The 16,212-nt window shown below is 37.5% G+C and overlaps 1 protein-coding gene across 1 annotated transcript in view; it reads left to right on the top strand.

Moving 5' to 3' along the window:
• Window positions 1–10,818: 10,818 nt before the first annotated feature.
• Window positions 10,819–16,212, top strand: part of prkg1b (protein kinase cGMP-dependent 1b) — a 152,834-nt gene continuing 147,440 nt past the window's right edge. The window contains exon 1 of the mRNA XM_016240741.1: window positions 10,819–11,063. Coding sequence (XP_016096227.1) covers window positions 10,819–11,063 — 245 coding nt within the window. The remainder of the gene's footprint in view (window positions 11,064–16,212) is intronic.

Below are 16,212 nucleotides of genomic sequence, written 5' to 3'. Positions count from 1 at the left end.
GCCAATCAGAGGGGCGAAAGGTGATTCATTCAGTGATTCACACAACTCTTTGTCTCTTTAAATGCAAATGTGGCTATGGAAAGACATATTGTCTAAGACATATTGAAAACACTTCCACAAATAGTAACAAAGAGGATATATGCAGCACAGCAAAAAGCATGAGAGCTATTGAGTCTTAAAATGCTTCTTTTACAGAGTGCTATTGATTTCTGTTTGGTCCATGTGCAAATTGGGCTTTCTTTACTCAAACTCTGTCAGTAACAGCCTACAATCACAGTCACACACACACACACACACACGCACACACACACGCACGCACGTACGCACGCACACACACACACACACACACACTCACACACACTCAAGATCACACCATAAGGCTTTACACAACTGCATTTCACTGAAGTCTGTATTTTTCTTCATATTGTGTTATGTAACTGTTTTCTGAATTAAACAGGCAGTGCTTATGGATTCCAGTGAGAGTGTTCAGTGTGTCTTGGATCATTAGCGGTGTTCTTTTCTATGGCTTGTGCTCCTCTGGATGACCTCCTCTGACACTTTATACACTGGGAGGAGAACATTAATTTGTGTTGATGCAGTTACAAAAGATGTTTTTCTTATAAACAAAATCATTCAAGTTTTTAAATATGCACTTCATGAGCTGCATATATTTATTTCTATTGTTGTTCATCCAAGTCTCTGCCTTTTTCACACAGAACAACCTCCTCGACAGCAACTAGTCTGGTTTCAGAAGTGGACATTCAACCGAAACTGCCTTGCTCTCAGTTGTAGACGCCCTAAGACTGGCAAGAGCAGATTCCAAATCTTCAATATTTATCTAGCTGGATCTGTCTGCTGCTTTTGACATGGTTAACCACCAGATCCTCTTGTCAACCCTATTGGCAAAAGGCATCTCAGGAACCGCACTCCAGTGGTTTGAGTCTTACCTCTCAGATAGGTCTTTCAAGGTATCTTGGAGAGGTGAGGTGTCCAAGTTGCGACATCTAACTACTGGGGTGCCTCAGGGCTCAGTTCTTGGACCACTTCTCTTCTCTGTCTACATGTCATCACTAGGTTCATCACTGCTATGCTGATGACACTCAACTCTACCTCTCATTCCATCCTGATGATCCGACAATACCTGCTCGCATCTCAGCTTGTCTAACAGACATTTCTTGCTGGATGAAGACCATCACCTTCAACTCAACCTTGCCAAGACAGAACTGCTTATGGTTCCATCAAACCCATCATTTCATCACAATTTCACCATCCAGTTAGGCACATCAACCATAACTCCTTCAAAAACAGCCAGAAATCCGCCAGAAATCTTGGAGTTATGATTGATGATCAGCTGACTTTCTCAGACCACATTGCTAAAACTGTCCAGTCCTGCAGATTTGCTTTATTCAACATCAAGAAGATCAGGCCCTTTTCTTTTGGAACATGCTTCACAACTCCTTGTTCAAGCTGTTGTTCTGTCCAGGCTGGACTATTGCAATGCACTCTTGGCAGGTCTTCCAGCCAGTTCTATCAACCCTTTACAATTAATCCAGAACACGGCAGCAAGATTAGTTTTTAATGAGCCGAAAAGAATGCACGTCACACCTCTGTTTATCGATTTTGCACTGGCTACCAATAGCTGCTTGCATAAAATTCAAGGCATTAATGTTTGCCTACAAAACCAACGCTGGCTCTGCACTAGAGGTCTTCACAGGTCCACCTGGATCTGAAAACCCGAGGTCCGACCCGAGACCCGAGCGGGTTCGTGTCCGGGTCCAATACTTCAACGAGTACCTCGGACACGGGTCGGGTTCGGTATTATTGGCCTCGGGTCTCGGGTAATTTAAAATAAACATGCTTTTTCCAAATGGACCCAATTAGACCCGACTTCTTTTAAACTATCCCGAATGCGTTGGTTACTTTTACTTTCGTGTTAAGTGAGGAATGCACATAGAAAAGGGGCATGCGTTTGTAACCTCGCACACAGAAATCATCTTGTAGATTTATGAGATCCAATAGGAAAATCCACTTGCTTCATTATGCTGCGTGTTCATGCAGGGCTTTTCTTTTTTGTGTGCAGAAGCCTTTCGCCGGAGATCAGCTTGCAGACAACACTTGCGAATCCATGAATTATTAGGCTATCAATTAATTTTTTATCAAACTATCACATTTATTTTTCAAATCCACTTGTCACAATTGAAAGTCAAGCTCAGAAATAACTTGTGTCCATCAGGCAGGCACTATAAAGTAGTAATAAATGTAATACATGTTAAATAAATCAAAGTAATGGAGAAGCGGCCAAATCAGTCAGCAGGACACCGGGATTTTTCCTGATTGACTGCGGAGCAGCAGGCTGTACACACGTCAATGCCGTTTATGTTCTGGTTTGAAAATAAATGCCGTCGGGTCGAGTTGGACTCGGGTCTAATTTCATCACATCACAGCACTTAATTTCATCGGGTCTGTCTCGGGACGGGTTTTTCTTTAAAAAAATATATATTTAGGCTATGCACAATTGGGTTCGGGTAAGAAGTGATTCGGGTCGGGTACAGATTTTAGGACCCAAGAAGACCTCTACTCTGCACCCCTTTACCTAAATTAATTACTTAAAACTTATGTGCCCTCTAGAAGCTTGCATTCTGCAAGTGAACGTTACTTTATTGTGCCATCTCAAAGAGGCACAAAATCACTTTCACTGACTTTAAAAAAAAATAGTTCACCTAAAACTCTGACCCTTTATTTACTTTATATACTTTCCGTAAAAAACACAAAATGAGATATTAGGAAGAATGTCTTTATGCTGGCAGACTCCAAAAAGGCAAAATAAAAGTCATCCATATGAGTTATGAGTTATATTAGTAGTCCTCTAAAGCCATACAGTGCAGAAATTTAAGCCACCCTTCACTATTTCCAACAAATAATAGACAGGAAGTGATTCATTTTAAATGAAGAGTAGTATGGCAGCTGCTTGGAGTTCCGATCAATTGCGCATGCAGAATTTACTGATCAGATTTGAGCTTTGGGAGGGTTGAAATATCAAATTTGTGTGGTTAGACCATATATAACTGCTAGACCAGATATAATGATACATTTAAATCAAAACTATGTGTGTGAGGTGATAATTACCACATTTTTGGCACTAAAATGTTCATTAGCCATAGAAAACCAACACTATTTTTTTTTCTAACATATATATATATATATTTTTTTTTTTTTTTTTTTTTTTTTTATTATTATTTTTTTTTATGTATATATTCATACATTCATTATTCATTTATGCCAGGGTGAAATTCACCAGCTGAATAAGGGAATGGTATGACAGTAGCTTCACAACCTGTTTGAAAGTTCCATGCAAGTGCCACTAAGTGAAAATGCCAAAATTGTATGCAAATTTTGGAGATGGTAAAAAAAAAGGATCTCAGTTGTTATATTGCTTTCAAGAGCATACTGTCGGTTGAGCATTCGTTGTTATGACGCGGCACATTCAAGTCGGAAACGTACCACAGATGCAGCCAAAATAAAACAAAAGAATTATATTGTCAACAATAAACCCAAATAACTTTCAAAATGATGAAAAATATTAATTTCTATAACTTATTTATATATTGTATAACAACTAAATTTGGTTTTGTTACATAAAGCAGGCTGTGGAAGTTGAGTGGTTTACTTCACACTTTTTCCGCAACATTTTATTAACGTTCCACTCACTGATCTCTATAGATCTATTATATTATATCTATATTATAGATCAGTGTTTGAAATCGATACGTCCCTTCCACAATTCTGCAACTCATGTAGCATCTTGAATTCCAAGTTTCCCACTTGTAAATGCGACTTTACTTGATCCCGCATGTGCTTGGAACTTGTAATTACAATTTTTTGACTCCACATGAATGTCACATTTAGACGTGTTGCACCAAGTTCTTGTGTGTCGTATTACCAAGTTTAAGAACACCACCACAAATGAAAGCTATAGCACAGGGAAAGCATATCAGTGATGGGCTTTAATTGTTATTTTTGGGTGAACTGTTCATACAGTCCTCTCTGGCAGGTTGCTCTTGTACCCAGACACAGTGTACTGTAGCTAATAGAATCATTTCCCACTGGAATAACCAAGCCATTTAACTCACTCTTCATAAGCATAAGGAGACTCAATTACAGACATGATTGTTGCGAGATCAGCTGGGAGTGAACTTTTGTTCTCTCAAATCGCATATCTGCATGGAAATACCATGAGTTCACCTTTATCTGATTTAAATTCAGGTTAACTGCACCTTCAGATATGTGTGCTGATAGGCAAGATGATGAGAGCCATAATAGAAGATAACAAGCGATTTTAAAGCATTTTTAAATATATTTGATAGCCTGCTATCCATATTATGAAGTACTGCAGTAGCACATTTATGTTAATTAACAACCCAGCCCGCTTTGAGTTATATGTTTCAAAGATTGGCTTTCTTAAGGAGAACTGGGCAGCTTTTGCTTGGTTTGTAATATACTATGTAATACACTATATGAAAATAATAACCCTTGTACCTTCTTGCATTTTCATTTTTGCTGTTTCCACCTTTGTTTACTGTTTTAATTAGCATCTTCCATCTTCTTTGATTAGAAATGCAACTAAAGCAATGACCCACCTTAACCAATAAGTGCAAACAATTTGTTAGAGCATCCCAACTAGTCCAACAATCAAAAGCACGAGTTTTGGCCATTCACTTCCATTCATATAAATACAAACACGGAAAACCAGAAAACAGAAGTTCATGCGAAGAAGTTTATATTTTCTAAAGACCAAGTTTAGCAACTCAAAAGAAAACGTTTGACCAACAGAGGATCTAAATGTCACAGATTGACTTCGTCAAGGTAGCGCCATGTTTAATTTTTGACAGGAATGAAAATGAGGCTGTGGAGAACAGAAACACAGACTGTACTGTTGTTTAAAAACATACCAATTGTTCAAGCTGATGAAACGTCTTGTCATCTCTGAACACTCTGCCTGTACGGTTATGGCCAAGGAGGCTGTCTCTGAACCCCTTGTCTGTCCTGTGACGGCCATGGAGGCCGTCTCGGACCACTCTACCTGTCATGTCATGTTGTGGGCACGGAGGCCACTTAACAAACCGTTTGCCTGTGCTGTCACAACCAGGTGGTTTGTCCATGTGTCTGCTCCGCCATGGCCTCCTGACCTGTGGTGGTCTTCTGCTACGCAGGCGTCACCTTGGTCGCCTGTTCAGCCCTGGCTTCCTGCTCTGCCGGCTCCACCCTGGTGGTCATCTGCTCCACCGTGGGGTTCCTCAGCCCCGCCTGTTCTGCCCTGGTGGTCTTCGACTCCACCCTGGCTTCCTGCTCTGCCAGCTCCACCATGGTCTCTGCCACTGCTACTTGGTCCAGGCCCACCGTTGCTCCACTGTCCAGGCCCACCTTCGCTCCAGAGTCCTCCATTGCTCCACAGCCCAGGGCCACCTTCATGGTTCAGACCTGCCATTGCTCCACGGTCCAGGTCCACCATTCCTCCATGGCCTATGGACTTGCCCTTGCTCTGCTTTACATTCCAGGTCTGCCACTGCTCCACGGTCCATGCCATGATCCAGGTCCTATCCCACTTCATGGGCCTGGCCCTCCTTCCCTACTCCTAGACTGCCCCTGTTACAACACCCTCACAGACACTTGTTTGGGTTTTGTTTTCGTGTGGGTGTTCCTGCAGGGCGACTGGAGCCACCGTTAGAGGGGGGGGGGGTATGTAACACTAGTTTTGGGTTTTGTTTCATGTTCATTGTTTTCTTGTCTTTTATTTTGTATTTTCTAGTACTTGTTCCTGTCATGTGTTTCCACTGTCGTCATGTGATCCAGCTAAAAGGTGCGTTCGACTTCATGCAGCACTACACAGTCGCAATCTGACTTGAAGCAGTGCATGCCGGTTAGTAATTTTGTCCGACTTGAGACGGCGCCGACGCCACGTCACTGTCATGTGTCACTGACTCAGCTGGCGCAGTTTCTCCAGAGCGGCTGCAGGAGCGTTGATGACGACACAGCCATTTGACGATTGGCCAGATTCACCGCATGACAACTATCACGTGTGTTTCGGGTTTATTCTAACCTTTTGAATTCCAATAATAGCCACAAATCTGTGTTTTTAGAACAGTAAAAGCTTTTTTTACTGTAGTCGCAATGTTATATTGAGTCACGTTTATCATAAAACACTGATGCTCCGCCACTTTATTAGTATTTAAATAGCATATATTTAAATTGAACTTTATTCTTGAACAGATGGCGATGTATTAAGCAGTATATAATCAGTATATATCTGTTGCTCATGAAAACGTTTCTGAAACGTCTGTATATTTGACAAATATAGCATTTAATTCACTTCATCTGTGATAGAGTATGCAAACACCGCGCGAGCTTCACTAACGGGAGCAGAAAGTGTCCGGCTTGATTGCTCCGTTTTCAACTCCGCCCCCGACTGCAAGCGGCTACTCTCGTTGACTGCCGTCTGTAGCCGTGCTTCAGGTCGAACGCACCTATTGGCTCCTTTGTTGTATGTGTCCTGTTTTCATTGGTTGTCTAGTTTATGTGTCATGTGTTTATTAGTTGGATTATGTCATGTGACCCTTTGTTTGGTATATATAGCCCTCATGTTGCCATTGTCTCTTGTCTAGCTTTGTTTTGTGTAACTGCTACTGGGTGAGTCTTTGTGTTCATGTTCAAGTTTATTTCATGGTTTGGAATCAAGTCAGGTCTTTGTTTATATTTGTATAGTTCAAGTCTTGTAAATAAAAGCTGCACATGGGTTCAGTAAGCTTGCCGGCAGTGGACTTTATTACAACAGGTCAAAAGTGTTTAAAGTTTTTGAAATGAATCTCTTATGCTCACCAAAGCTGCATTTATTTGATCAAAACAGTAATATTGTGAAATATTATTAAAATTTAAAATACCTGTTTTCTATTTATATATGTTTTTTAATGTAATTTATTGCTGTGATGCAAAGCTGAATTTTTAGCATCATTACTCCAGTCTTCTGTCAATTCTTCAGCTGGATCCTTCAGGAATTTGTAAAATTAAAATTTAAAATACCTGTTTTCTATTTATATATGTTTTTTAATGTAATTTATTGCTGTGATGCAAAGCTGAATTTTCAGCATCATTACTCCAGTCTTCTGTCAATTCTTCAGCTGGATCCTTCAGGAATTTGTAAGAGGGCACTTGAGAATCACATCCTGGCAGCAGTGAGATCCAAGCAATGCAGCTTCAGCTGATGAGAGAGGTGTTGAAAAGACGAGCTTCATCCCCTGGCAATTATAACAGCCACGGAAGTAATCTGTTCCACCACAGGGGATCAGAGTGAGGGTGCTGACCTAAAAATAAATCCCTGTCATTGAAGTCCCATTGAAAAGCTGCAAAATAACAAACAATGCCCACATCATGATGACTTTCAGCAGTAGTTCTTTCCTTAACTCTCTCTGGGGTCAAAGGAACAGTTCAAATTCTGTCATTATTTACTCACTCTCATATCATAAGGATTTGAGGAATCAAATATTTGGGGAATCTTCATGCAGCTTTCATCCATTCAACATTTCATACATGCCTGTCAAGCTCCAAAGAGGACAGCAAAAACAATAATGGACTGTCCGTACAAATAAAGTTCAGCATGGATAATGTGCTTTTGTAGGCCAAAACCAAGAAACAAGTTAGTATTTATCACTTCTGGTTCCATCGTCCAAAATTCAGTGGGTTTTTGGTTCAATGCCTGAAATAAGGTCTGTGGTTTACAATATTTGTAAACTTTTTTTCTTGTCTTGAAAAAGGCTGTTGCTAACAAGTGGCAAAATGGGACTACAGAGGTTGTTGGGAACATTAAATGTCATCATGACAAACAGGTAAACTCATCTACTCACTAGTCAACTTTTACATCTTTATAGTTTATAATCACACTGTTGCAATCTATTCTAACTCAAACTTTCAGGGACATTTTTTAAAGTAAAGACTGAAAGAGTTGTTCAGTTGTTCATGGTGGTGAGGCTGAAGTCTTGTAACTGTGGTGTAGTTCATTTATAGCCTACATGTAGCTTTTTACTTCTGATGATTGCATTTAGGCTTCAAAATCCATAAAAGTTGTGTTCATTTGTGAAGATTATCATGATAAACAAAACAATCATACTTGGCATGATGCATCTGCATGCCTTAAGTGAATAGTTCACCAAAACATGTAAAATTGTTGAAAATTGACTCACCCTCAGGCCATCCAAGATGTAGAGGAATTTGTTTCTTCATCAGAACAGATTTGGAGAACTGTAGCATTACATCACTTGCTCACCAATGGATCCTATGCAGTCAATAGGTGCCGTCAGAATGAGAGTCCAAGCAGCTGATAAAAACATCACAATAATCCACAAGAAATCCAAACCACTCCTTTCCATATTAATGTCTTGTGAAACAAAAAGCTGCATGTTTGTAAGAAACAAATCCATCAAGACATCCATTGTTTCCAGCTAAAATACAAGTCCTCTGTCCATAATATTGCTTTCTCCAGTTGTTTAATCTGAATCAGAAGAGACATATGCACAGACCAAGCACAGTTTACAAGTGAAAACCTCCCAAAACAGTTCCAAACAAATGTGCCGATTGATTTTAATGAGAAGACAACATGTGACTTTTTCATTGGATGAAGTGTTATTATGGATTGTGGACTATTCAAGTTATGCTTTAATAATGGATGTGTGTGCTACAAACACACAGATTTGCTTCTCAAGGCATTAATTGATAGACTTGAGTGGTTTGGATGACATGTGGATTGTTGTGATGTTTTTATCAGCTGTTTGGACTCTTATTCTGACGGCACCCATTCAGGATCCATTGGTGAGCAAGTGATGTAATACTACATTTCTTAAATCTGTTCTGATGAAGAAACAAGCACATCTGCATCTTGGATGGCATGAGGGTGAGGACATTTTCAGCATTTTTTATTTATTTATTTTTTTTCATTTTTGGGTGAACTATTCCTTTAAATTTTGGTATGATTGTTGCATAAACCTATTATATAAATTGAAACTCTTGAACTATATTTCACAAGTTGTACAGTATGTATGAACTATTTGTATGGACATAAGGGTGCACAAATTACATTTTTGGGTGAACTATACCTTTAAGTGCTCTTCTGCATTCATGTTGAGTAAATCTGTAGTTAAGAGTCCCAGCCCCCTCCTTTCCCATCACAGTCTCTCAGCAACATCAGCTCAGACAACGCCTCCTCCTCCCTCCATTTAGATCAATCCTGCTGTAGAGGCAAATGATGCAGAAAAAAACATTATTGATTTTGCAACATCCTGTCTTCACTTATAGGAACGCTCTACAGTTTCTATGAGAGAAATCGTATGCATTACAGGAAGACCATTGACTGTCAGACCATTGAATGTCTGTCTGAAAACTGATACTCCTTCCCCTAGAGAGCTGCGGATGGCATTGCCTCATTGGGATGAGATAGCCAACCATGCTCAAATTTTGTGAATCACAGCAGGTTTTCCCTTATGTGACATAAACAGAGCAGAGAGAACAGAAGTCAAGGTGACCTGATCAGTCAGATGGATTAGAAAAATAACTAAACAAACAAAATAAGCTACATTTTTGCTAGAACTTTGCTAAGAATGAATTAATAAAGTCAAAATGGAAAACTGACCCAGTAACATAGGTGTTGTGCACTAAAGACTTAGTCTATAGGGTTTAACAGCGAAAGCTTTTTCCATATTTCAGATCAGTGGGTTTGTAAAGATTAACTTTAGCTCTTTTTTTGTGGATGACTGGGTACTGAGATAAGGCCACAATATGCATTATATGATATTTGAGATGTTTCCATTCAGATTTATTTGTAAGACTTTTTTATGACTAAATTTGGTAATGGGAGAGTAAAAATATTTTTAAAACGTACACCGTTCAAACTAGGCTGCTTATGTTGAAGTGTTTGGGATGTGGCTTTTAATGAGGAGACCTATTTTGTAATCAGGCTCTCAAAAAGTATATAACAATTTGGATATAGATTTATCGGCCAACATATCGGTTATCGGCCTTCAAAAATAAAGAATAATCGGTTATCGGTATCGGCCAAAATTTTCATGTCGGTGCATCCCGGTTACATAACTATATGGGATGACCTGAAGAAGCCAGAATAAATATATTATAACTTCTTAATAGATTGCTAGAGCTCAGATCCTAAAACTAACTCATAAATAAATAATAAAAACAATAAATAAATAAATAAATAAATAAACAAATAAATAAATGAGGGAATGAATGAATTAATGAATAAATAAATAAATAACAAATAAAAATAATATTTTAGTAAAAAACAACAACCAAACTAACACATTTCAATACAATTTATTATTTTTTTAATAAAAATAAATATTGTTTATATTTCAGTAAAAACAACAAACAACCTAACAAACAAACAAACAAAAACAAACAATAAAGTAATAATCTGACTGTTTTTAAGAACACGCTGTCTTGCCTGCTTCTGTAGATTATTGTGTGAATACTGAGTGCTGCATAGACTTACACACTAAAGCACGTCACCACCAATCATATCATATGAAAATGGATTCTATCTGAGGCTCGAGCGCGTGTTAAGAAAGCGTTTGCGGTAGACTGGAGCGGAGTCCAGGTTTCTCTGGGGAAGGAGGGAGAGGGACATCTAATCGTCCTAGTCTGCAGGAAGGGTGCGCACGGAGCGCAGTTGCTCTGCGCTGAAGTAAATCTTTCTAGACTGATAAGAGTTCATCATTCAGCGGGAGTTGTGTTCAGTCTTCTTCGGTTCAAACTTCAAAAATGAGCGAATTAGACGAAGAATTTGCCAAGATGCTGCTGATAAAAGAGGAGCGGATAAAGGAGATGGAGAGGCTGCTGTTGGTGAAGGAGCAGGAGGTGAATGAACTGAAGAGAAAGCTGCACAAATGTCAGTCAGTGCTGCCGAGCGCTATTGGACCCAGAACCAGGCGCGCGAAGGGCATCTCCGCGGAACCGCAGACCTTCAGGTCCTTCCAGGACTTGCGCAAACACCCCAAGTCGGACAGGTAAGAGCCCTTCATTTGCCAACTATAGACGAATATTCTTTACACTGGTGTCACAACCAAGCTGTGGATGCTTTCTGTCCGAATCGAGTCTCAGTTACCTCGCAGTGTGATTATGCTATTATGCACTTTATTTTAAGGTGCCGTCGTTACAATGTTATATGTACTTGCTATAATAACAGCAATAATTACAAGTAACTAACCATAAACTAACACTTAACATTATAGTATGTACATATAGTTACATTTGCAATTGCACTGTAACAACATCACCTTAAAATCAAGTGTAACCTTTGCACACGTGACTGTACTTCACTATACTATACTATACTATACTATACTATACTATACTATACTATACTATACAACTAATTATACAATGCAAAGCTTTATACAATACTATGCAACAAAGGTATATGCAAGACTGGATTACCACATTGTATGACACTACTACACTATACTACACTATACTATACTATACTGGCCTAAATTTGGACTGCGAAAAATGACTTGAAACTTTTGATTAGTGCAAAGCATAGAAAGGGTGCTGATTTTTTTTTTCTTTGTGTGTGTGTGTGTGTGTGTGTGTGTGTGTGTGTGTGTGCATGTGTGTGTTTGACAAATGCAGATGGTTTTCACGTGTCACCATTGTGTTTAATTGTAGAAATCAGTTCTTAAAACTTGCTTGGAAGCTTTGGTCATGTGTACGTCATTAACTTGGTATATTTCGGTAAGTTTTAGTACCGAAGAAACTGCATCGTAGTTTAAAGCAACTTTACTCACTACACTACAGTGCAACACGTGGTTTCAGAAAGAAAAAAAAACCAATTAATGTCAATAGTGTCAATTAATGGAATAAATCCATTTTGGAGGTGTTTTAAAATGCTTCTGTGTTTACTATCACCAGTTTTGCCTCTAAATTGTAATAGAATGTAAAGTGTTTATAGTATTGCTTCAAGTTATATGGATGCATAATTAGCTGACATTAACATATATAAATGTTGGTCCATAATGCCTATAATAATGTATTAACATACAGTAAAAGTCCAGTCATCTGGTCTAATGCTCTTAGTCATAAAAGCTCGCTTTCACACTCTTGCTCAGTGTCCAATAGCCCTTCTGTACAACCCTAACCTTGCTGAATATTTAATGCTGGCTGTTAAATATTTAATGTCACAGATATTCACTGCTATATTTAGGATTCATATATTGTAACTTTCAACTTTTCCTGGAAACACGTGGAATGTCCCACATTTAGTGGGAATAAGTAAACCTTGTTTCTGTAAATGAGTATCTTAACCTCTGCAGGGGTCAGCGGGAGCTGTAGCTTCCTATAATAATGTATTAACATACAGTAAAAGTCCAGTCATCTGGTCTAATGCTCTTAGTCATAAAAGCTCGCTTTCACACTCTTGCTCAGTGTCCAATAGCCCTTCTGTACAACCCTAACCTTGCTGAATATTTAATGCTGGCTGTTAAATATTTAATGTCACAGATATTCACTGCTATATTTAGGATTCATATATTGTAACTTTCAACTTTTCCTGGAAACACATGGAATGTCACATTTAGTGGGAATAAGTAAACCTTGTTTCTGTAAATGAGTATCTTAACCTCTGCAGGGGTCAGCGGGAGCTGTAGCTCGCTTAATATTATTGAGATCAATGCGACATTTTCATTTTGCTTTTGAATGTAATAAAATGAAAAAGTGCAGTTTTGGATTATAATAAGCAGTTTCAACTATTGGCTGTCCTTAAAGCGCCCCAAAACTGAAATAACTTCCTGTTAGTAGCCACTAGATGTCAGTAAAATATCATCATCCCTCGAAGGGTCACTATTAAAACTGAGGAACCTGATGCACTGTCACTGATATGACAGAGGGTTTATATTGAGACCTTTCATGAAGTGTGGATGGAAAAGATAATGTTTTTGGTTCAAGATGCCATTGTAACTTACAAGCATATATTTATTTAAATAATTTATTCAGCAATTAAAAGTGACAGAGGGTAATTGAGTGAGTAGTATTTGTCTGTGTCATGTGATCTCAACATGGTGGGGAGCAGCCCCATGTGGGATACAAAAGCTTTTTTTTAGGCCACTGATATGACTGGAGCTTTTCATATGAACTATTCATTTAGGGGTCTTTTTATTGTGGAAAAAGTGCAGTTAACACATTTAGGTTTAAATTAAGCTCCTCTGAAATATATGTATGTATGTGACTAAGGCATGCATAAAATGCAATGCACATTAATCTACTATTTTTCCTGTTTGCTATTTGCTATTTAATATTTTTTAAATGTTTTTGAAAGAACCAATATATTGTGAAAGAACAGTAATATTGTGAATGTGTGTGTGTCTGAGAGAGTATATGTATAATTTATTTCTTTGATGGCAAACCTTTTTTGTAGGATTCTTTTAATCGAAAGAAAGTTTAATTAAGCAGCATTTGAAATATATATATATTTTTTACATTATAAATGTCTTTACTGTTTTGATAAACTGAATGTGTCCTTGCTGAATAAAATGTATTTATTTATCTATCTTAATCCAAACTTTTGAGTGTATCTGTATCACAGTTTCCACTAAAAATATTAAGCAGCAGAAATGTCGATAGCTTTGAACATTGATAAGAATAAGAAATGTTTCTTGAGCACAAATCAACATATTAAAGAAAATAATTTCTGAAGGATCACGTGGCACTGAAGACTGGAGTTGGAGTGATGATGCTGAAAATTCAGCTTTGCAGCACAGGAATAAATTCAGGAATAAATTATATTTTTTATAATATTTCACAACAACCTATATACATATATATAGTGTTACATATATGTATGAATCTGAACCTAAACCTTATAACATTTAACATTTGTTCTTATTTTATGCACTGTAAACTCAGGTTCTTGTGACTGATAAAAAAGCGATCTCTTTGACAAATAATGATCGTCTCTGATGCTGTGTGTTCTCATGTAGAACTCCTTATATAATCAACAAGCTGCTTGAAAAGCACTTGAGAATGGAAAGTGTGTTATCTTTCTTGTCCTGATAAAAGGCTGCAGGGTTAACGGTGGCTTGTACTGCAGATCCAGACTCTGGCCTTCCACATTAGCATCACATCTCTCACGTCCGCATTGGCATAGACACTTTGATCTGCGCCTGGTCTCCAGTTCTTGTAAATGGTTTGCGAGAAGGACAGAGCCTCATCAATCGTGCTTAATTGGTCTTTTCTGCTATGCATGATAAATGGGATTCATGTTCATTTTGGGGCAGTGCTCATGGAGAAAAGGAAGGGATGGACTAGATACAGAATAATGTCCCTTGTGAGGTTTGTGTGCTACATTGTGGGTTTCAAAATTCAGGACATTCATTAACCACTTTATTAATGTCTTGTTTAAAGTCTTAAGATCATTTCTGCCAGACAAAACACTAAACAGGATGGTACATAAAACAATTACACAGAGCAGTGAAAAATATACTGTACAAGACATAAATGTAACAGTTAGCAAACATGATTGCTACAGCTTCCTATGTATCTTCATTTTACCATCTTACTATGATATTCATATATATATACCTTGCTACGTGTACTGCGTTATGCTAACCGAGACTTGTCATTTGCACTTTTATATTGTTGCTCTTTTGTTAGTTTTGACTGCTTTTATTGTCCTCTTTTGTAAGTCGTGTACATATAATTTATAATTTTTTAAAGCTACTGATGTTGTTGTATTGTATTATTGATGCTATTTGCATTTGGTCAAGTTAATTAAATCTTTACTTATCTCTGTATGGGGATGTTTTCTCCACTAGAGGGCGCTTTTAATCCTATTTGTTTTTTAAACTGTAAATTCTTGCCATTTTCTTTTCTCTGGCATATACCACCTGTTAATATTGTGTATATATATATATATATATATATGCGTCCTTTTGGAGCATTTTTAGTATCCTTGATATATATATACTATTATAGTTTGTGTTAATATTTTAATTTACATTTTTCTTTTTATGTTATCTGATTTATGGTAATAAATAAAAAACATGTTTGTATTAAGTTTTTAGTTTGAGTTCATTTAGTTTTAGTTATTTTAGTACTTCAAATTCAATGGTTTATGTTATATAATGATATCTATTTTATTTTAGTTATTATTTATTTTATTTCAAGTAATACAAATGTTTTTATGGTTTAAATTAACTATAATAACTCTGTTTTGAAATTATAATGTTCTACAGAATTCCAGTAGGTTTGTATCTAACATGCTTTCTGATGTGTTACAGTAGTGTAAGGAACAAGAAGTCTACAGAGGGCATACAAGTGCAACAATTTCATTCCCAGAGTAACATTTTTAGCCCTAGAAAGTGGGGGCAGTTAATGAGGTGAAATGGAGCACCAGCTGGTCGTGTGTTAATGGGAAGGATCCAGATGATGTTAGGGGGACTGTGAAGAAGAAGCATGTGGTAGAACTCCAGAGCATCATCTGGACATGCAGCTTGTTCTGTGCAGATGAAGTGTAGAAGCATGCTGCAGTTGGTTGTGTAAACACATGCTACAGAACCCTTGGATATCATTAGTGTTGTATTTAAAGGAATATTTCACCCAAAAATGATAATGTCCTGATTATTTACTCACCTCCAGACCATGCAAGATGCAGATTCCATGGAAAACATTACAGGATATTTCTTCATCTAATGCAAGTGAATGCCATTTGTAGTTGAAAAGTATAGATTAGAATTGTTTCATTTATGCATGCATGTATGTTTTTTTTTTCTTTTCCTGAAAATTACGGATTTTTTTTTTTCCACTAGAGAAGATCCTTATTTGTTGACTGGGGTTGTGTGGATCACTTTGAAGCTGCCTTCAATGTTGGTCTATGTTGGACCCTGTTTACTTACTCCAAAACCTTAATTTCTATTTGGCTGAAAAAAGAAAGTCATTTACATCTTGGATGGCGTGGGGGTGAGTAAATAATCAGGACATTTTCATTTTTGGGTGAACTATTCCTTTGAGTGTTAAGGGATTGTGGTACTGTAAATGCATATCAATGATATATGAACTTAAAAAGATCCCAAGCAGAATAATTGCAACAATGTTAAATGTTGATGGATTCCTGTGTTAGTATATAATGTAAAAAAAAAAAAAATTATATATATATATATATAT

The sequence above is a fragment of the Sinocyclocheilus grahami genome, unplaced genomic scaffold (assembly GCF_001515645.1).
Source record: "Sinocyclocheilus grahami isolate Dianchi unplaced genomic scaffold, SAMN03320097.WGS_v1.1 scaffold599.1, whole genome shotgun sequence".
NCBI classification, from domain to species: Eukaryota; Metazoa; Chordata; class Actinopteri; order Cypriniformes; family Cyprinidae; genus Sinocyclocheilus; species Sinocyclocheilus grahami.
The sequence above is the reverse complement of the archived record's forward strand: the minus strand, read 5'-3'. Positions and strand labels throughout refer to the sequence as shown.